General features: G+C 33.6%; 1 protein-coding gene across 2 annotated transcripts in view; it reads right to left on the minus strand.

Annotated features, from left to right (window-relative positions):
• Positions 1 to 13,308, minus strand: part of LOC132732331 (polyglutamylase complex subunit TTLL1-like) — a 50,218-nt gene extending 36,910 nt beyond the window's left edge. Inside the window, exons 1-3 of one of the 2 annotated variants that reach the window (XM_060718733.1) lie at positions 13,209 to 13,308; positions 7,660 to 7,832; positions 7,225 to 7,290 (exon numbers count right to left, since the gene is read on the minus strand). In XM_060718733.1, the coding sequence (XP_060574716.1) occupies positions 7,225 to 7,290; positions 7,660 to 7,781 (188 nt within the window). In that variant the 5' untranslated portion in view covers positions 7,782 to 7,832; positions 13,209 to 13,308. Of the gene's footprint in view, positions 1 to 7,224; positions 7,291 to 7,659; positions 7,833 to 13,132; positions 13,152 to 13,208 lie in introns of those variants that run through there. The other variant, XM_060718734.1, reaches the window with a different exon arrangement.
• Positions 13,309 to 22,013: the final 8,705 nt, after the last annotated feature.

Raw genomic sequence — 22,013 nt, forward strand, 5'->3', positions numbered from 1 at the left:
ACAATAAATTGATTAATTTTACTTCTCTTAAAATAAATTTTCGCCACAATAAATTGATTAATTTATCCCCCAAATTTATTCATACTATTTTTTTTTTTATATTAAAGAGGCCGGTAACAACTTCCCAGGTCTATACATGGCGTGATCCTAAATGCTTGACAATAGCATCCTTGATATAATCTAGATAGAATTCCAAACCTACTGTATTGAGATGTACGCCATCATCTCGAAAAAAGGCCGTGGCCGCATCAATATCAGGTATAATGATATCACTTAAGCCTGATGACGTAACAATTTTTCTGGCTAGACGATTAAGGCGTTTTCTTTTCATTTCGATAGGTCGATATCCCCTAATAGCACCTGACCAATTTTGACGTTGTAAAATATCAACCCAGATTATCACAGTATGAGGAAAGGCTTCCCTTAAATATGTTATTTCTTGTTCAATTAAAAGTCTTAGTTGTACTGTATTGACCGACACAAGGTCGTTACCACCTAAATGAATAAAAATAATAGAAGGTGGAGAAGAAAACAACACATGCATTTCTATTAGGCGTCTAAAACCACCCATCTGAGGCCTCTCTCTGCCCACCAGGCAATGGACACATCCTTCAAGCCCAAATTCTCCTTAGCCGCATTCTTTGCATAATTCCCGGCCCAGTATGGGATTGAATCCCCCAGAATCCAAACATCTAAATATAAATAGACCAGAAAAAAAAATAATTTGACATGAACAGTGTTAAAAAGTGCCTTTGAGATACAGCTAATTATGTCTTATTAAAAAGGCTTATACTCGAATGTAGTTATTGAAACACCCAGAATTCCAGCGTCCTAACTGTTTAATTGTTTTCGCTGAATAACTTAAGGATGCAAGATCAAAAGCTGTACCAGTTCTAAAACTATGACTTTTATACAGTGCCACGAGCATAGAATTAAAACGGATAGAGTTTGATAAAACTGATGAAAACAAAGACCTAGTAACGACCGCACCATTTTTGTGACAAAACAATGAACCTTGTATATTCGGCCTACATACTAAATAGTTATCTAGCGCCTCTGCATGGCAAGGAAGTGAAGTATGTCTTGGTAATTTCAAGAAAAGTGGTTTACCTCTCTGATTAGTTTAAATTGCCTAAGTCAAGTTAAATAATTGTTGTTAGGTGAAAAAGACACATAATTTTCCTGTAAAGAAATCTCGTGCTTAATGCAATCGCCACCAATTCACTCACACGGAATAGACCAAAATGTGCAAGGACAAAAATCAATGTAAAAAAATTTACCTCAAAGACAAAAATCAATGCAGATGTTAACTAAAACTGATAGAGTTATAGGAGCACGGTTGTCAAGCGAGATTCTACTTCTATGGCAGCCTTCTAATAATTTTCTGATGATAAAAACTTCCTTTATGTCGTAAAAACCATTAAGTTTATGGTAAAAATTGATCCCTGCCAAGTACGTTGTGATTGACTTAGGTGACAGACCTTTCTCAAAGCAAAATGATAAAAACAAAATAATATGTTTTACAGGAATCGGTGATTGCTTTTCCATCCCATATTGTGACCGAAATTTCTCAAAGGCTGATAAAGAAGTATTGTATGTTGACCTTGAGTTGGCCGCTATTCCAGAGTGAATAAGCTTTCCGGCTCTAAACTGAAGATGTGCCAAAGGAAGGGTGGGACCAAGCAAGGTATTTTCGTCGGCGTTTGGAGCTAACTCTCGAAACCTGGTCAACTGAAACCGAGATAAAGCGTCACATATATTGTTTTGGCAACCGGGGAAGCCTTAATCAAAATATTGAGCTTTAAACAACGTAATGTTAACACTCTAACAATACACATTACCATTTCAGATTTAGAAAGTTAATTTTTATTCAATATATGTGCACCACTGCAAAAATTATCACAGTTGAACCGTATCTTTTTATTTTTAAGCTCATAACCCCATATATATAGTGCCGCTAAGATGGGAAAAAGCTCCAAAACCGTTATATCCTCTGTTATGCCCAATTCATGCCATACTTCCGGCCACTTAGCATGACACCAATGACCTTGAAAATATATCCCAAAACCTAAGTTTTTGCCACCCGCACTATCAGAAAACAACTGAACATCATCGTTTGACACCCAAAATCGGTCATGAAAAACGGAAACCCCATTAAATTGTTTCAGAAAATATAGCCACATAGTTAAATCTAAACAAATATCTTTTTTTACTCTGATATGGTGATGTGGTTTATTTAAGCCACAAATTGAATTGATTAAACGACGAATGAAGTGTCGTCCTACTATGACTGCTCTACAGCAAAAATTTAACGAGCCTATTAACGATTGCATTTTCTTAAGTGTTGTTTTCTTATTTGACAGACATTCCTGAATTTTCTTTGTTACTTCTAGAACTTTAAGCTCAGGTATACGCACGCACATTTGGTTTGTATCTAATTCTAAGCCTAAAAAAGTCAACACTTCCGTCGGACCCTCCGTTTTGTCTTCGGCCAAAGGTACGCCAAGCTCAGACATTGTATCTTTAAAAGTTTTTAGCGCATGCGCACATGTTTCCTTAGATCTGTCCCCTCCTAAAAAATCATCTAAATAATGCAACAATTTCGCAGAAGTTAGATTTCTCTTAACAGAAAACTCTAAAAACCGTGCAAATCTTTCAAATGTGATACAACTTATAGAAGCCCCAAAAGGTAGGGCCTTATCAAAGTAATAATTCTCGTCAAAATAAAAACCTAACAATTCAAAATCACACGGCTTAATAGGAATAATACGGTAGGCACTTTTGATGTCCGTCTTGAATAATTGACAATTATGACCTAGATCTTGAACCATTTTGACTGCGTCATCAAAGCTTGTGTATTGCACAGTGCATAACGCTGAATCAATATGGTCATTAACCGATTCGCCTGGCGGGAATGACAAATGATGAATCATTCTATATTCACCAGGCACTTTTTTCGGCACTAAACCAATTGGTGATACAATTAAATTTTTGATTGGTCTTTTCTTAAAATGGGCCAGCGATGCGGCCTGCGGAAAGCTCTTTACTTATTTGAGACTTTATTATCTCTGGATTAAGTGAAGTAGAACGCAAGTTTTTTGAGTCACGTGGAGCACGTGGACCTGAATACTGAATAGAAAAGCCATTTTTAAACCCACTTAATAAAAACGAAGCTTCAACTTGATCGTAATATTTTAATAATTTCCTTAAAACTGACAGTTTGACAGGTGATTTTGCTAAACAAAAAATATCAGAATTAATTTCATCTAACGAACTAAGGCCGGATTTTTTTGTGCTTTCAATTTTTTCTCCCATTTTAGAGTCGCCTCTTCTGTAGAAGGGATTGGCACGAAAGGATTTTTGCGGGGGCGTTACAGACTCGCTTGACAGCTTATTCTTAAACTGATTAAAACTGCCACTTGTTGATGACTGATTTTTAGTGCACGCAAATTCTGGATGAGGAGCCGCGCACGTGTTACACACGTGGGCAAATTTACAATTTCGCCATGAGCAACTACCTCTATTGAAGTCATTACACGGGTATCTAACGGAACTTGATGGAGCTTTGGAAGGGGGGCGCAATTGCATGCAGCGCCACCACAAATCATTATTAATTTTTGACCATGAGGCGGGTGAAATAGCTTGACGGAGGCGAAACTGTTCGTCGTAGGTCCGCCATGCGACGCCTCCCTGACGTAAAGCGCATTCTCTTATGTTGAACATATAGTGCAACATTTCATACATTTTGTCTGCGTGTGCCGACAGATAAACAGACATGTATATTATAAAGGCGTTTGTCCATTTTTCTATGTCAAATATCGATTCCTTACATTCTTTCTGGGCAGTTTCAATTTGACCATTTGCATTTAAGCGAAATACACTGCCTGAACAAAACTCGGACAGCTCAACAGCCCCTTTGAGCAAAAGGGCTAGGTTAATATATTCACCCTTGCAAATTTGTTGCTTAAGGGAGCTTGGAACATGTGCCGCAATATCATCGTCTGCTATGCGGACCATGGTTAACGGTGGCGTAGTTACCACATTGTTTGCCGAATTTAAACCCGTGCTGGCCTTTCGCAGGCCTGAAAGCGGGAGTTCTAAAATATTTTGCGCACCACACCCCTCATTACTATTACTTAAATTTGAGCTTGGAATAATCTGAGACTCTTTAAGAATTTGTTCAAAGTCTATAATGTTTGACCTACCGGCTTCGTTCTGCAACATGCGCTCATCAACGGAGTCCTCCAACGTTAACGCTGTAGAAGCTGGTCTCTCCTGCGACCACGTGGCATAGCGTTACACAGCAAATTAGAATTCTCGTAAAGGTACTACTATAAGTCTGAATGCGTTGTCGAAAGCAAGTGGGAGAATTGCGCGATTTTCACGTATTTATAGCAATGTAACTGTAAACGACTGTAGCTCAGTTTATGTACGTATGTGTAATGACATACTTAATAGAAACGGGTACCAATATTAATGTTATACACGGCCTATTTCTTTCTCGAAAATAAATTGAATTATTTTGAATGAAAATAATTATTATTATTTTTTTACTATATGTACATAATGAAAATTAATGACCCCCGGGGCAGAACCAATTTTGACCCCAGGGCTATAATTTGAACAATCTTGGTAAAGGTTCACTTCGCAAAGTCTCATGCCATATATTTAACCTCTAGCCTTTGTCAATTCAGAGAAGAGGATTTTTCAATTCTGAGAAGAGGATTTTTCAAGTTTTTACTTTATACATACAATGTATAAGGAAAACTATCGCCTTTGGGGCAGTGCAATTTTAACACTAGGGGCATAATTAAAACAACTTTAGTAAAGGACCAATAGATAATACTATATACCAAATATCAAAGCTCTAAGCCTTGTACCTTAAGACAAGAAGATTTTTTAATTTTTTATAATATGTACATAGTGAAAATCAATGACCCCTGGGGATGGGGCCAATTTTGACCCCAGGGCTATAATTTTTACAATCCTGCTAGAGGTTCACTACATAATGTTTCATGCAAAATATCTTAACTCTAGCCTTTGTAAATCTAGAGAAGATGATTTTGTTAAGTTTTTACTATATACATATAAGGAAAACCTATGGCCCCTGGGGCGGGGCTAATTTTGACACTAGAGGCAAAATTTGAACAACTTTGGTAGAGTACCTATAGATGATATCATTTAACAAATATTAAAGCTCTAAGCCTTGTACCTTCAGACAATAAGATTTTTTTTTATTTACTATATGTATATATTGAAAATCAATGACCCCCGGGGCGGGGGCAATTTTGACCCCAGGGCTATAATTTGAACAATCTTGCTAGAAGTTCACTTCACAATGTTTCATGCCAAATATCTAACCTCTAGCATTTGTCAATTGCTAGAAGAAATTGTTTTAAAGTTTTTACTATAAGTTTTTACTATATACATTTTAGGAAAACCAATGACCTCCGGGGCGGGGCCGATTTTGATCCCAGGCCTATAATTTGAACAATCTGGGTAGAGGTCTACCAGACAATGCCTTATGCAAAATATCTAAGCTCTAGGCTTTTGAGTCTTTACAAGAAGGTATTTTAAGTTTTTACTATATGTACATATAGTGAAAATCAAAGACCCCCGGGGCGGGGCCGATTTTGACCCCAAGGCTATAATTTGAACAATCTTGGTAAGGGTCTACCAGACAATGCCTTATGCAAAATATCTAAGCTCTAGGCCTTTTGGGTCTTTACAAGAAGGTATTTTAAGTTTTTACTATATCTATATATAGTGAAAATCAATGACCCCCGGGGCGGGGCCGATTTTGACCCCAGGGCTATAATTTGAACAATCTTGGTAGAGGTCTACCAGACAATGCCTTATGCAAAATATCTAAGCTCTAAGCCTTTTGGGTCTTTACAAGAAGATTTTTTTAATTTATTCTTATAATTCCTTTTGGTTGCCATGGCAACCAGATTTCTGCATGGAATGAAATTCTTTGAACAAGTTTGGAAGCGCTTCACCCAAGGATCAATCCTGCCAAGTTTGGTTGAAATTGGAATAGTGGTTTTTCACAAGAAGATTTTTTAAGTTCACTATATAATCTATATAACACACACACACACAAACAAACAAACAAACACACACACACACCCACACACACACAGGTGAATCGCTATATGCCACCGCATCGCAGATGCTGCGGTGGCATAAAAAGGGCCAGAATTCTGCCAAAATAAATGTTAAGAGTTACAGTTCTTGGACAGTGACCTCCTATTATACTTTCAAGCAAGTGTGTGAAGTTTCAACCCATTCTCTTCAGTAATTCGGGAGACCCAATTTGCATGCAAAACATAACCAAAGTATGACGCAGACACAGACGCCTTGGTGAGTACAATAGCTCTCCCTATTTTTTGGATAGTCCAGCTAAAACTGACATAAAATATTGCTTTAATTTATGAATATCTGGCTATTATCAGAGTTTTCATTAAAATATTTCTCACACGTTCTTTTTCAAATTTGAAGCAGTCATTTTTTATCACCTACAACAATCAGTGTGTTTTCTTATGACAACCCTGTATAATTCAAATAATTTTCCATTAATTATCAATATATATTATACCAAATACTTTTTATTATGTCCATGAACAAATTGATCGCCATCAGGCATCTTAAATCAGGAATTAAATCCGAAATTTAACAATTGCTGCAAGAACTAAACACAATGATTTTAATATTGGCTTCTAATAAAAACATCTTTATTGATTTGCAACTGCTTTGAATAATTGTAAGGCAGATTTACAAGAAGTGTATCTAAAAGTACATCTTTCATATGGTAGATTGCAATCAACGGGTCCTCATAAATGCACTAGCAAATTCAATTATTTTTTTTTTAATTGTGAAAGACATCAAAATTAAGTGATTGTCTGGTGACAATAGCCCCGTCTCTCCAAATATTGAAAAAATATAATGGAAACCTTATAGAATGCCCATTGTCAAATACCAACGGCCAAGCCATTAACATTCATCTTGAATACATCTTTCATTTTAATTGACTGTGGGTATCCGACAGTGTAAGTGTAGAATGCCAAAAATTGCAAAATTGAAAATGATGCAGGTTTGGATTGACTGAGCCTGTTCATGCACAAAACTTACAAATTTTACACATCTACGGTTCTACAAAATATTATTTTTATGACGCACTAAATTAGAAAGACCCGTTTTTGATATATAATCAGGTAAACTTACTGATCATCCTGTAATCTGTAACCACTATCTACACTAAACACACTTCTAATACTCTGTACATTTGCCCTGAAACATTTAACATCTCATTAACATAATTATAATGCATTTCATAATCAACGTTAGTCATTTATTTTTAAATTAATGTAAAATTTTAGCAATTTTCCTCAATTCGCAAATATTTTTATGTCGCTTATTTTACCACTTATACAGTAAGCTCAGACAAGTGTTATAATCATGTTCCCATTAACAAAGAGTCTTTAGGCTGCTATTAGATTAACAGTTTTTACTGCAGTCAAATGAATCTAGTAATATACAGGATTTTTTTTTTCAACTTACTGTATATCAGCCTTATATAGATTTCAAATTTTTTGAAACTACTTATAATAACCAAAAAGTTTAATGAAATTCTATATTTTAATACATTGTACTGCTTACCAGTAAAAGTTCCAGTCATCATCTGGACTTACAGGTATCCAACCACGGGCCTCAAAATTATTGATCAGTACGGATTTATCCTGATCACAGGCATACTTTAACCTTACAGTCTGCTTACTCATTGTCTATGTCAGATTGGTGTCTTCTTATGAACTAATGGTGTTTATTTTTGCCTGCAATACAGTAGAATAATAAGTTAATAAAAAAATTGGGTTTGTTCGTTTGATTGTGTTTTACATTACACCAACCCATAATAGGTCATATGTTCCAGCTTTACTGGTGGAGGAAGACCTCAGATTATTTCAGCCACAAACCTGCACCTGAGTAGGACCACCAAGTTTGGTTTAAACATATTTATTTAAGCTCGACTGCAAAAAAAGTTCTTGCAACTTATATTAATCACTTTCAAGTCTGCTTCCAACCAGTACTGGTGTCATATGAAGAAACATGGTCGTGACCTGAGTAGGGCTCGAACCAATGATCTTTGGGTTAAGAGGCAGACACCTTAACCACTTGGCCACTGCTCCCCACCAAGTTTGTTGTGCTTGTTGCAAAAAAATAGCATTTCTCTGCACTAAAACAGACTTTAAACTTGATTTTGCCATTCATGAAATGTGCATAAAACTTTGCAACAGATTTTACTTTGGCTTCAGGAATTTAACACAATCAAAGTATTCTTAATGTTATCATTTTTTTATTTTTGTTTGTATTAGTCCTTCAAAGTGTAATTGTAATGTGTTCATCATTTTACATTGTGAGCTTTGTTGATATATGAATGTTGGCCTACTTTTACTTTGGAAACAAACATGGCTGACAATGCTGAATCGTTTGAATTGTTTGTTTTTTGGGTTTTACTTCACATCGACACAATATAGGTCATATCGTGACGTTCATCCTAAAATCATAATGTTAAAGATAGCTGCGTCTAGCCAAAATTCCTTGCTTAAGGTCTTCAGCATAAACTTTATACGCAGAAAGCCTGAGCTGGGCCACAGGCATTGCGAGGGCTATAGCGCTCTTAGATAGCATGTATGACATGAATAAATTAAATTGAAATCACATTAAAATAAAAAAAAAAAATATACATCTAACGAGTTTGAGAAAAATTTTAAGTACATAGGGCGCCACCATATTGAAATCATTGCTGCCATTTTGAAATCTTTTTTAGCTTAATAAAGATATCAGGGCGCTTTTGAGCGCTAACATAATTCAGATATTACTAGAAGACATGCTAGTCTTCTGTGTTTAATAAAAAATGGCGGACGGGAATTTCCAAACTCCAATGCCGCGGTCTCCCTTTGCTTCGATTCACACAGCGAAGCCAATCACTTTGAGGAGTTTGGAGATTCCTGAAATATTCAGAGCACTCCGATGATAGGCTGAACTCCTCCAATTTATTCGTTTTTGTTATATGATACAAAATACCTGCATTTCTTATTTACAAAGTGCTAGAAAGGTCTGGTTTACATGTATACTGAACATGTCATGCTTGATATCAAATCATTTGAGCCTCGTCACGACAAAACCAACATAATGGGTTTGCGACCAGCATGGATTCAGACCAGCCTGCATATCCGCGCAGTCTGATCAGGAGCCATGATGTTCCCTTACCAACCCTATTACAAGTAGAGACACTGATAGCAAACAGCATGAATCCTGATCAGATTGCGCGGATGCGCAGGCTGGTCTGGATCCATGCTGGTCACAAATGCACTATGTTTGTTTTGTCGTGACATGGCTCATATTATTTTGATACTTTAACTGGTGTATAGAGGATACTGAATGAGTGAGTTAAAGTTCAATACTGAATTTATTGCACAAGCTGTATAAAATTATATTATGCAAGCCTCTGGAGAGCATAATATTATTTCATTCAATGAGAGTCATTTTTCATTGATGCACCAAGAGTATAATGCTAACATTCAGATCATCTTTACACTATGTTTGTATAACGCTTATGACGTCACATCAAAATTTATGCACGACCGCACAATACCATTTTCTCTAAAAAGTTGTTTATTTTGTTTTGTTTAATCGATTTATTGCGGGTTGGTATAATGACATGGTTTGGAATTGCGTTTTTACACGTAGAAAATCGAGTGGGGACAGGTTGCACGGTTGTGTCCGACCTCGCATAAATGCGATGTTTCATCCGAAATATCGGTTTGTTGTTCAAAAACGGTTTAAGTGGGGACAGTAATGTTATTGTCAACGTCTAGTGATGTCATTTAGCTGCCATTTGATATATAGCTTTATATGATTTGCGCAAGAATGACTTTGCAATTTTGACTTATACTGGACTAGAGGCATTCGGCCGATTTGGCGAGTTCAACCCCTTGTCTATATATTATATATACAGTATATATTTTTTTTTTAGAATTACTTTTTACACTATCCCAACACTGTGCTGGGTCCCTGTGATTTAGGATGCCATGTGGTTGGATTATGAATACCAAAGCATTATTTGTAACATGTTACATGGGGAGTTTGAATGATTGTGAATGTTTATAGCGAGCTCGACGAGCTGGCCCAAAGGGCCTGCTCGCAAAGTGAGCTTTACGAGTACCTGCTAAGTGATGGTTTTGAAAACTTTCGTCCGAAGTACCAAATTGGACACATCGCAACTTTTCGATTTACAAGATAACGATAAAAGCCGATGTACTCTGACTGAAAACGGAAGCGTAGACTGGTGTCCTGCGCACTTAAAAAGGAACCATAATACGCGGAAATCCCCGAGCGTGGCCAAAGGCCCCGCGAGGGCTGTAGCGCTCTTATATAACATGTATGAAGCGTATCAATTGAAATGAAATCAAATTAAAACTAAATGAAAATTTCAAAAAATATATATCCTATACCTAATGAGCTGTGAAAAAATCCTTAGTTAACTGGGTGCCGCCTTTTTGAAATCCTTTTGAGCTAAATATAGATATCAGAGCGCTTTTAATGGGCGTCTACATAATTCAGACTATTGCTAGCAGACGCATGCTAAGTAACACTTCCGGTGAAAGAATTATGTACAAAATCAGAAAATAAACCTTCATTTCATTGATAAGAATTATAGTAACGATTATAAAATATAAAAAATTACTTGAACATATACTTTTTGATAAATAAGCACATTAAAAATAACGTTAAAACCAAAACTGTGATTAGAGATAAACAACAAGAGCTGTCCGTAAGACAGCGCGCTCGACTTTTTTATTGCTTGCCAATAAAAAAAGTTTTTGCAGTAAAAGGCAATACAAGAATCTCTGTATTTTTAAAGTGAACTAGTTGTTTGATACCCTTGAATATTACAGCAATGTTTATATGACATAATTTATGGTAAAGTGAACAAGTGGATAGGAATGAATTTTTTTAGATTTTTTAAGTTTTTTAGTGCTTGCCTATAATACAAAACATTGACAGTTAAGGGCCATAATTCAAATAAAATCTTTGACAGAATTACCTTCTCCTGGACATGTTTGGGAATCATGATTGTAAACAAGTATTCCAACTTTCAAATTAATATCTCAAACAGTTCAGTCAAAAAGTGGACTGGTACTAAAAACTTAACCAAGATTCTAAGTCGATAAAAGGCCTTAATTTTAAAACAAATCCTTGACAGAGTTACCTTCTCTTGCGTACAGATGGGGGTAATGATGTGAAATAGCATTAAAAGTTTCAAAGCAATATCTCAAAGGGTTAAGGCAATAAGTGGATTTTACCCATATTCAATGTATTTTCTAAGTCAAAAAGGGGCATAATTCTGTCAAAAACCTTGACAGAGTTATGTCCTCTTGTCTGTTGATGAAGGTCGTGATGGTAAACAAGTATGGTCAGTTTCAAAGCAATACCTCCAATGGTTTTGAAATAAAGTGAGGTGGTACAAAAAACTTAACCAAGCTCAATACACTTTCTAAGTCAAAAAAGGGCCATAATTCTGTCAAAAACCTTGACAGAGTTATGTACTCTTGTCTGTAGATGGAGGTTATGATGGTGAACAAGTATGGTAAGTTTCAAAGCCATACTTGTAATACTTCTGAAATAAAGTGGGGTGGTACGAAAAACTTAACCAAGGTGTGACGCCAACGCCGACGCCAACGCCGGGGCGAGTAGGATAGCTCCCCTTTTCATAGAAAAGTCGAGCTAAAAATGGTGGACGGGATTTTCCAAACGCCGACGCATGCACAGTTCGGAGATTTTCGGAATATTCCGATCGCTCCAATGATAGGTTGAACACCCTCAAATTATTCGTTTTGTTTATGGTACAAAATACCTGCAAGAAAGATCTGGTTTACATGTACACTAAACATGTTATGCTAAAATTATAATTCATAAGATTTTTCCGCGCCATAGGTAGCACCTAATTTCATATTAGAAAGGGGGAACCAGAATAAACGGAAGCAGTGTATAAAATACCGAATGACAATTTTAAAATGGAAAATGTAAAATAAAAATGAACGATTATTTTAACTATCTCACGGTAAAAGAAAATCGAGCTCGCTTTGAGCAGGCTTCGCGAAACTGCTGAAAAATTTGCCTGACATTCGGTCAGACAAACTTTCAATTCTTGTCTGACCGAAAGAACTTTTGTCTGACCGAATTTTTTCCCCCAAATATATGTATATGGTAATACCTTGGTGTTTTTTTTAAAGACATAACAACTTTTAAAGATTTGCAACACAATTTTATTCCCTTAAATAAAACATTAGTTTATCCTGATTGATGGACTCACAGGCGCTAGTCACATATATTCAAATATTTTACATAACCAGTCTATATATGTATATAAAGATATATAGTATATAGCCCATATAAAACTTAAAAAAGTTTGTTTCAAGCACCTGTGGATGGACTCTGTTTGGAAATCAAAACATTCATGATCAAAGCGGCCATTTTTCCATTTACCCACAAATTTTCTCGGCGGGCGCCTGGACTCGTATTCCTTTTGTTTCGCTTTTTTTTCTTCATTGGATAGTTTACGATTTTTGCCGGGCGTAGCGCCAGCGTAATAATGTAGTAACACCGACATTTTGGTTATTGACAGTCGTATGTATCGGACACTTATAATGAAACGGCGAATCAAAACTCGTTTTACATTTTTTTATTCAAGGGAGAAAACTCGGTCTTGATCGGTCTTGGATATATCTCGGTATTCGTACCGGATATAAGGTCCGGAACTCCGAAAAAAAATATCGGACCGGCCTGATTTTTGCCGGACATGTCCGACGGTCCGGCAACTTTCGCGAAGCCTGTTTGAGGCTTTGCCTTTTTCATATTATTCTTTTATTTTGTTATGGACTTTTAAACAGATATCTTTAGACTTTAAAGCGGATTTGACCAATGTAAAAAATAGCTTCAAATCCGCGGTTTACGTCTATGTATATTTTGCTATAATTTTCCTTTATTTGGACTACAAAATTCCATGCACATATTAAACACTCCAGGACTCAAGGTATCTGCATTAGAAAATAAAGATTTGGAACTCAACTTGTTGTAAAATCTCAGCTGTTTGATGTCATATGCAACACAATTAATCAGACTCACACTATGCGTAGAAAACTTACATTTATTTAAAGACAACCTTTTCGTTTCTTAGGACGCCATATTGTAAAGTTTACACAATGTGAAACTTGCTTACAGGAACTTTAATCGCGAAAAAGATATTCTAAATGAAAAGCTTTTTTAATAAACGGAATGAATTCACGGGTTTTTTATTTTAATCGAGCTGGCAGTGTTTCTCGATCTTCCTCATACCGTTTGATTGAATAAATGATTTCCATTACCCTTTTACAGACACTGGAGAGTATTTGACTTTAATTTAAACTATCCAATTTCAGAAAGCTATCAAGAACCACCTATACATCGGCTACAGTATGCCTGGATCCAGAAATTTTCAACTGGGACAAGTTTGAAAAAGTAGACAGACGTTTCACTATGGAGACGGCTCACACCAAGACGTTCCACTCCCTTTTAGTTTTTATATTAAAATTATTCTGATACTTATGATTTACTTTTGATATACTGAAATACTGAGATATACCTTAAATTTACCAAAAATGAATTAAAAATGGGGATTTCACTTGTTGTCAATGACTTAAAACTCAGGACTTTTTAAGTGTGTATATCATAATTGTTAAAGTGTTATTTACTTTTTTTACTTGATTGGAGAGATCTTTGATCTCTTTATGTTGGCCCATCTATCTTTTCAGATATTTATTCTTATTTATTGATTTTTTGAAATAAAGGTGTTTTTCTATTCTTTGATCCATAGATGCAATTACAATGAAGGCTATCACATTATTCCACATAAAGAAATTATATTTTTGATTAAAAGACACTTTCACACAACAAATTATTTGATCTTTTGTAAACATGGACTCAATAGGCAATTTTCATGTGAAACAACAAACAATATTTACTTTGAGTAAACTTGTTTTTGTCCCCTACCGGTTTAACCGGAGGGGACTTTAGGATTACCCTCCGTCCGTCTGTCCGTCCGTCTGTCTGTCCGTCTGTCTGTCAGTCCGCACTCACAGGACAGTAATTATGTGGCTAGAGGGACAGTAGGTAACTGTTCTTTCTCTTTGATGTCATTCATTCCGTAATGCTTTTATGTGGCTATTTTCTTTTGTGTGGCTAAAAAGAACAATAGAGAGAACAATAGAGTAGCCACATAGTTACTGTCCTGTGAGAACTTCCGTCAGTCCGTCCGTCCACAAAACTGGATCCCGCGATAACGCAAAAAAGTACTGAAAATATTTTTATGAAACTTGATATAGGACAGTATGGAGATTATGCACGTTTTTTTCTTTTCTTCCTATGTTGAAAATTCTGGTTGCTATGGCAACAAATAGTCTGAAAATATGGCAAATTTAACACATAAACTGGATCCAGTGATAACTAAAAAAATACTGAAAATATTTTTATGAAACTTAAAATATGGATGGATGGCAGTCTGCAGATTATGCACATCTTTTTCTTTTCTTCCTATGTTAAAAATTCTGGTTGCCATGGCAACAAATAGCCTGAATTTCAAGGTTTCTGATTTAAATTTTTTAAGCTTTTTCACTATAAGTTCTTTATTTCTTAAGGTGTTTACTTCAAACTTTAAATATAAGTTTCTGGTCATCAACCACATCTTATGTGACAAGGTTTACAACTCTAGCACAAAAATTATCAGTATTACCTCCCTTGAACTTAGAATTTTTATGAAAAAAAAAACCGTCTTTTTTAAATAACTTCTTTATTTCCTAATGTATCTACATTGTACTTCAAACTTCATATATCTGTTTCTTATTATCACTCAACATTTTTGAGAAGGTTAAATACTCTAGCAAGACTTTTTCCAGTATTATGCCCCCCTTGAACTTAGATTTTTTTTTCGAGAAATTGGTATTTTTTACTCCAACTTCTTCATTCCTTATAGGATTTACTTTAAAATCCCACATCGTAATAATATGACAAGGTTGTATAAACATAATTTCCTTACTAGGCAGGGAAACTTAACACATTACTGTGAAATAGACAAACTTAGAACTCAAAAGCTTTAAGTTCATTCGTGTCATTTATTCACTGGTAAAATTGAAATCAGAATGTTGCTGGGGTTCTAACCGGTAGGGGACTTATGGATTGCTTGCAATACTATGATAATTGCTTGTTCCTTTAGAAAATGGGATAAAAAATGTTAAATTATTTTAATGCTGGAATAGTGCTTTCAATATATGTCAAAATTGTTGGAACTTGGGCTATAATATCTCTGTTTCTATATTTTTATTATCGAAAAGAAAATGATCTTTAAACTAATTTCTACTAATACCCTGAATTATGTATGCAGCACCTTTGTAGATAAGGAATTTATCTTAATGGTCATTGCAAACAGAAATACCTTTAAATTAAATTAGAAGCCTAGTGACTTTTTTCAATATATATTATATATGTTTGACTGGATATAATTGTGAAAAGTTATACATGTAGTTCTTAATGTTGTCAATGATAAGAATTTATGTGTGATTTTCTTGCATTTAGTGTATTTTTATTAGCAATGCCAGTTGTCTAAAAAATATTTGAATGGTCCAATAAACAACTGACTAATGAACTGGTGATGCTAAAGTGCAGTGTTTTTACAACTGACTTAATAGCGATGTTAATCTGTTAGTTGATGGTCTCAGTTTTTATACAACTAATTAGGTGATGAGACTACTGTTAACACCACAATTACCTAAGTCTGTTTTAATGGCTACTGTTTAATAAATTGATAAAGAAACAATTTAAAAGAATTAAATTTATACACATTTTTCGCATTTCATTAAGTAAGTATTTTATACTATCATACTATATAATGATCAAAGAGACGCAATTTTTTTATAGTAAGTTAACCATTGAAAACCTATAGTCACAGTTGCAGATAACTTGTATTGTTTTTTTTTAAAAATTGACTGAATGTACATTTTATCAATATACTTATCCTTTTTTTTAATTGACCACGTTCTTCTGTTAAAAATTTCATGTCTGTATTTCTTGCATTGTAAATGGCTATGTATGTAAACACATATTATGCTAATAAACTATATGTTATGTTATGTTATGTTATGTTATGTTATGTTATGTTATGTTATGTTATGTTATGTTATGTTATGTTATGTTATGTTAATAAATTGATAAAGAAACATTTTTATACACATTTTCCGCATTTCATTGCCTTAGACTTACAAAAAATAATAAATTAATGATAATAATATACTGATATTGTTTATTATTTTAAAGATTTGTGTTGTTTATGGAAATTTTCATTTCTATGTAATTCTATTATCTTTCTTGATTTATCATAGATAGAATTTGCTCATGTTGTTACCGTTATAATAATAATTATATCTTGAATTTTGTCTTTCATTTAAACCTTTAATAATTCAATCCTTAAATTAGTATAATGATCATCATTTAATAATTCATCATATGTCCTCATTGAAACCAATATATTTACTCCTAATAACAGGATTTATTCAAAACACAGGTTTTTTCTGAACTGATGATGTACTGTATGGGTTATATTGTAATTTATTTATACATTCGGTAACATTTTAACATTTTATGGAAATTATACTTTTCTTCAAATTCATTAATTCTTATTAACAATACCATCAAAATCAACAAAATGAAACATTAAGTTCAATAACTTTCCCTCTTAATAATGAAAATAAATTTATTGACTTCAACAACAACAATCACTTTTATTTTCCAGTCAGTTTACAATAGTAACAACATGACATATAATCAATATAAGTTTCAAACAGTATGTGGGTTTAACTTAGAACTAAGTATGATTTTTTCCAGGGGGACAGTAAAATAGATTATGAAATAAAAAAGAAGAAAAATATACATAAATATTTATATATGGCATTGTCATATTGACTTAGACAATTACGACAAAAATTACTGTGCATTGTATAAATAGCCGTGGGATTTTTTTTACTATTATCTATAAATACAATACGTATTTCTATAGTATATACGATGGCACGATTTCTATGATATTGCGCTTGTTGATAAATTATAATTAATAGTACCGTCTCGTTCGGTAGTCACGTGCTATGTTTGTTGCGATTTGATTAGTTTGGACATATACAAAAATAAAAAGGTCATGTTTTGGACAAAACTGGTTTCATTGACTGGATGTATATCGATTGTGATTTTAAATTCCATACGGATTTACTAGCTTTGCAACTTGAGAGGTTTGTTTTCAGTAGATTACCTTTTGAATGTATTCATAATCTCGCGTACAAAGCGGGCGATATTAATCAGTAGCTTTCTTGAAGTTGAACACATTAGGGATGAAAACTTGATAATATTTGGTCGAGTATAATAATATTTCGGAATGAATTTTGTTTCCTAACAAATATCTAAAAAAAATACATAAACTAAAAATGGAAGTGAAACGTCCATACATTTGACAAAGTATGAGTGAAACGTATAGGTGTGAACCGCCTTATGAGTGAAACTTCGGCATTCAATGAATACATCCCACAACACAACCCAGCAACACTGGACCACCGGCAAGGAGCCCAACATGACACCAAAGAAAACAAGGAGAGTGCAAGGCTCGGACGGGAAATGATTAAAAATGATTTGAAATAGGAAATCATAGAAACCGACGAGGGATATTCTCAATCTCATTGAAAGTCTCAATAGTATTTGTCTTTAGCCTACAGTTTATAACATTCTTAAGGAGACTCTGATATCAAAATGGGAAGTCATTTAAACAATGCATAATATAAGGCTTTGTACTGGAGTTTTTCTAATTTGTCAGTGTTGGTTTTACTCAAGATTGGACAGCAATTTAAGTTTGACCTGATAAATGATTTGAAACAATAAAAATCTGGGAAAAGGGTGATGCCTAGGAAGTATTAAAAACAGCAAAATTACACGAATGCAGGCAACCATACCAGAAAAAATATAGCAACACTGAAGTTAAGTACAGGGGAACTTTTACAGCTTCCACACGGCACTTGACGCCAATTGTTGTGGAAAAAATGTGATCCCCAGGAATCATTAAAATCATTTCTTTTTAAAAATTACATGAAAATTGCAGATTTATTTATTTTGTACAAAATGATTAATGTAACTTATGCAAGAACTTATTATTATTTAACCCTTTGTTTCCTCAGAAATATCGCCGATTTGGAGATTTTTAATGGTAAAATGACCAACTTCAAGTGAGTAATTTTATTCATGATCTAACATTCAATTGAAAAGAAGTTTATATGCACATATATCAATTTAAACAAAAACTATTATTTTAACTATTATTTGAAAAAAATACTGATTAATAAAGTATCTAAAGGCGGCGCCGTGTTTTTCTTAACGAATTTGAGAGCGTGTTTTTCAGAGGAGACAATTTTTTTATACTTCTACTTGGGTCATTTTTATTTTTAAGGCATCCCTAGAAATTAAGGTTATTAAGTAATCTTTTATTTCATACCAAATTTATGAAAATTGATTAAGAAATTAAAAAAGTTAGTAGTGGGCGCCGTGTTTTTCTTACCCAATTTGAGAGTGTAACATTGTTTTCAGAGGAAAAATGATAAACTTTGAGACAAAAAAATTAATACTTCCTCATAAGTCATTTTATTTTTAAGGCATCCCTACAAAGCTTATTAAGTAATCTTTTATTTGATACCACATTTACGAAAATTGATTAAAAAGTTAGTAGGAGGCGCCGTGTTTTTCTTACAGAATTTGAGAGTGTGGTTTTCAGAGGGGATAATGATAAACTTTGAGACAAACATTGCCATACTTCTACTTAGGTCATTTTAATTTTTAAGGCATCCCTATAAAGCTTATAAAGTAATCTTTTTTTTTGGTACGAAATTTTTTAAAATTGGTCAAGAAATAAAAAGAAAGTTAGAAGGGGGAGCCATGTTTAGAAAAATAGGAGAGGCGCCGGGTTTTATACCTGAATCTAGAATTGCAATATAAATTATGATAGATAATATTGAGAGATGATCTGTGCCACCTAATTATTACAACCAAACAAAATGACCATTATTAATGTGTGTGTTCAAATGTTTATGCAGTCGCATGACAAGGGCACCACTTATGATTTTAAATTTTAGTGGCGTTTTACCATCCACGAAATTTTCAGAAAATTGGCGGTATACAACCATTGAGTAGGGGGATACTAATCGACGGTCTCCGGTCTCCGGTCTTCGACGGTCCCCGGTCTCCAAAGACCGTCGAAGGCCGTCACTTGTAGGAGACCGTCGATTAGTAGGTTATAACACAAATCGACGGTCTCCAGATTATATACGAAATTAGACAGAATGACCAATAGGCAATAACACTTTTCAGTGATTTATGTCAATAGTTTAGAGTGATTAACGGATATTTTTGATGAAAAAAATAGAGTAATAATAAAAAAAAATGAAATTTTCAATGGTTATTAATATATTTATAGAATTTAGATGTTGTGTTTGTTCAGTTGTAATTCAACAATGATCAGTTAATTGTCTTAATGAAATAAATACATTTTTGACTTAATATATGTAAAAATATTCACAACAAAAGACCGTCGACGGTAGAACCGTCGATTATTAGGTTATTATACGAGATTTATTACATAATTGGAATTGCGAAATAGGTAAAATGTGGTCAATAAGCATTTTTTTCTAAAAATAAAATAATCGTTAACATAAAAATGTTTTTGTTTTTCTCCGTGGAAATATAATTTGTTGAGAGCGTTCAGTTATTACATTTCGCCAAAGGTAGATGTAAATAAAATAAATAACGGATTTGACTGTTTGCGAAATGTAATATCCAGGCCACACCACGAGGAGGAACTCTCTCGTGGCCCAACCTAACTTTATTAAAATAAAAAATGTGAGATAATGTATTTCAAAAATAATTGCACATGAAAAGTTAGAAATTAACAAAAATATAATTAAAGAAATTTATTAGAATGGGGGAAAAATCGTCAACTTCTGTCTGGAAATAAAATTTTTAAAACATAAAAAGCCTATTTTTTTCCTTAATGCAAAGAAAAATGATGTTTAAAATAATCAAATCTGTTGAATTGACAAATGACCTGTTGAGCTGACAAATGGAAAAGGCAAAAATAATAGTTTACGAAATATACAAAAACGCAAATATAAACAAACAAAAACACACAATTAAAGGCAATGTAAATAGAATTAAACCAGCTAATAAATGTCAAAGTACGAAGTACATAAGTGAAAAATAAACAGGAACATAATAAACATTTATGAAATCAATTTATGGAATAATGAAAAAAGAGAGAATATTTTATAATAAATTTGGCAACTTTGCACCAGAAAAGTTAGACAAGTTACAAAAAAAAATATTTCAGAAATTTATTAGAATCGATTTCTTAATAGCACAATTTTGGTTTTAAAAATCTGTCTGGAATAAAATTTTAAAACTAAAATAGCTGTTAATAAAATGGCCTACTTTTTAATATATGCAAAAAAAAACAAGTTTAAAATAATAAAACCTGTTAAATTAACAAATAAAAAAGGCAAAAATAATGGTTTTGGTAATATACAAAATGCAAATATAAACAACAACAAAAATGCACTTAAATGCAATGTAAAATAAAACCAGCTAATGTGAAGAAAATAAACATTACGCCGCCTGTCAATCAAGCTGGCAGGGGTCACAGAGATAATTAAGCTAATCAGCGATCGTTATCAGTTTCACGCCAAGATGCATGCGAAGTCCACCATTTTCCTTTCTAAGACAACGGTGCATGAATTGAAAGTATTTTAATTTGCTGTCAATTTAAAGCTATAAATCGGTATATTTATTCAGGTATCAAATATAATGATAGATCGAGTAAGTTAGTTTATAAACAAAAGTCAATAATTATCTACAAATGGAAATAATAAGTTCTGTTGCAGGTACGAAACATTTATCCTGGCTATAACACAATGCTTTGAAAAGGGAAAAAGGTTAAAACAAATCCACTTATTTTCATTACCGGTCTATCTGTTCATAATCACATTAAATATTATAAGGTCCCAGAATATCCAGAACATATGACATTTTTTCGTTTATAATTTTTAGCGTCAATAAAAACGCAGCCGTAAAAAATGTAAATTTAATGAGTAAATAAATAAACAAATGGGTGAAACTATCTTACCTGAATATTTCTATAAAAGTTCAATAAATTAAGAATAAATATTCAAATAGATCTGCTTACTACGAAACTAATACCAATAACATCATGTCTGATGTATGTGAAGGTTATTTTAAAAAGAATAACGTTAAGTTTTGTCGTGAATCATATCAAATACACGTATGTAAACAATACATAATGACATATAATGCAACGTTGTGCAATGGCATGCAATTTTCTCAATCAGTCTTAACAATTCATGAACAAATTTATATATTATAAAAAATGAATTACCACTTGCCTCTCACCGCTGTGGGTTCGAATCCCGACAGGGACTTCGGATTCTTTCACGTGAGGAAGCTATCCAGCTAGCTTAAGGAACCAAATCAAACAAACAAACAAAAAATCTGAATTTCGCACATAAAACCCGAAGAATGATTTAAGATTTCATTGTCACTAACATAATTTTCTGTTTTTGTTTCGCTACTCAATTTCAAAATCTAAGGATCCTAACATAATCATATAATTTTCTACATATAATCTCTATTTGAATTTTTAGATATGATGATATTTTGTCAGTTTATGTATAGGTTAAAGTTTATAAGTACGTATTTACAAAATTGAATGTTCAGGAGCGACATAGCCGCGCGACCAATTTAATTTTGTAAACACGTACTTATGAATTTTAACCGGCTGAGTGTTTTAGATAATTTTTATGAACAGTCGATTTACTAGACTGATT

Source organism: Ruditapes philippinarum, unplaced genomic scaffold, assembly GCF_026571515.1.
Source record: "Ruditapes philippinarum isolate M1 unplaced genomic scaffold, ASM2657151v2 ctg2084_1_1_1_1, whole genome shotgun sequence".
NCBI lineage: Eukaryota > Metazoa > Mollusca > Bivalvia > Venerida > Veneridae > Ruditapes > Ruditapes philippinarum.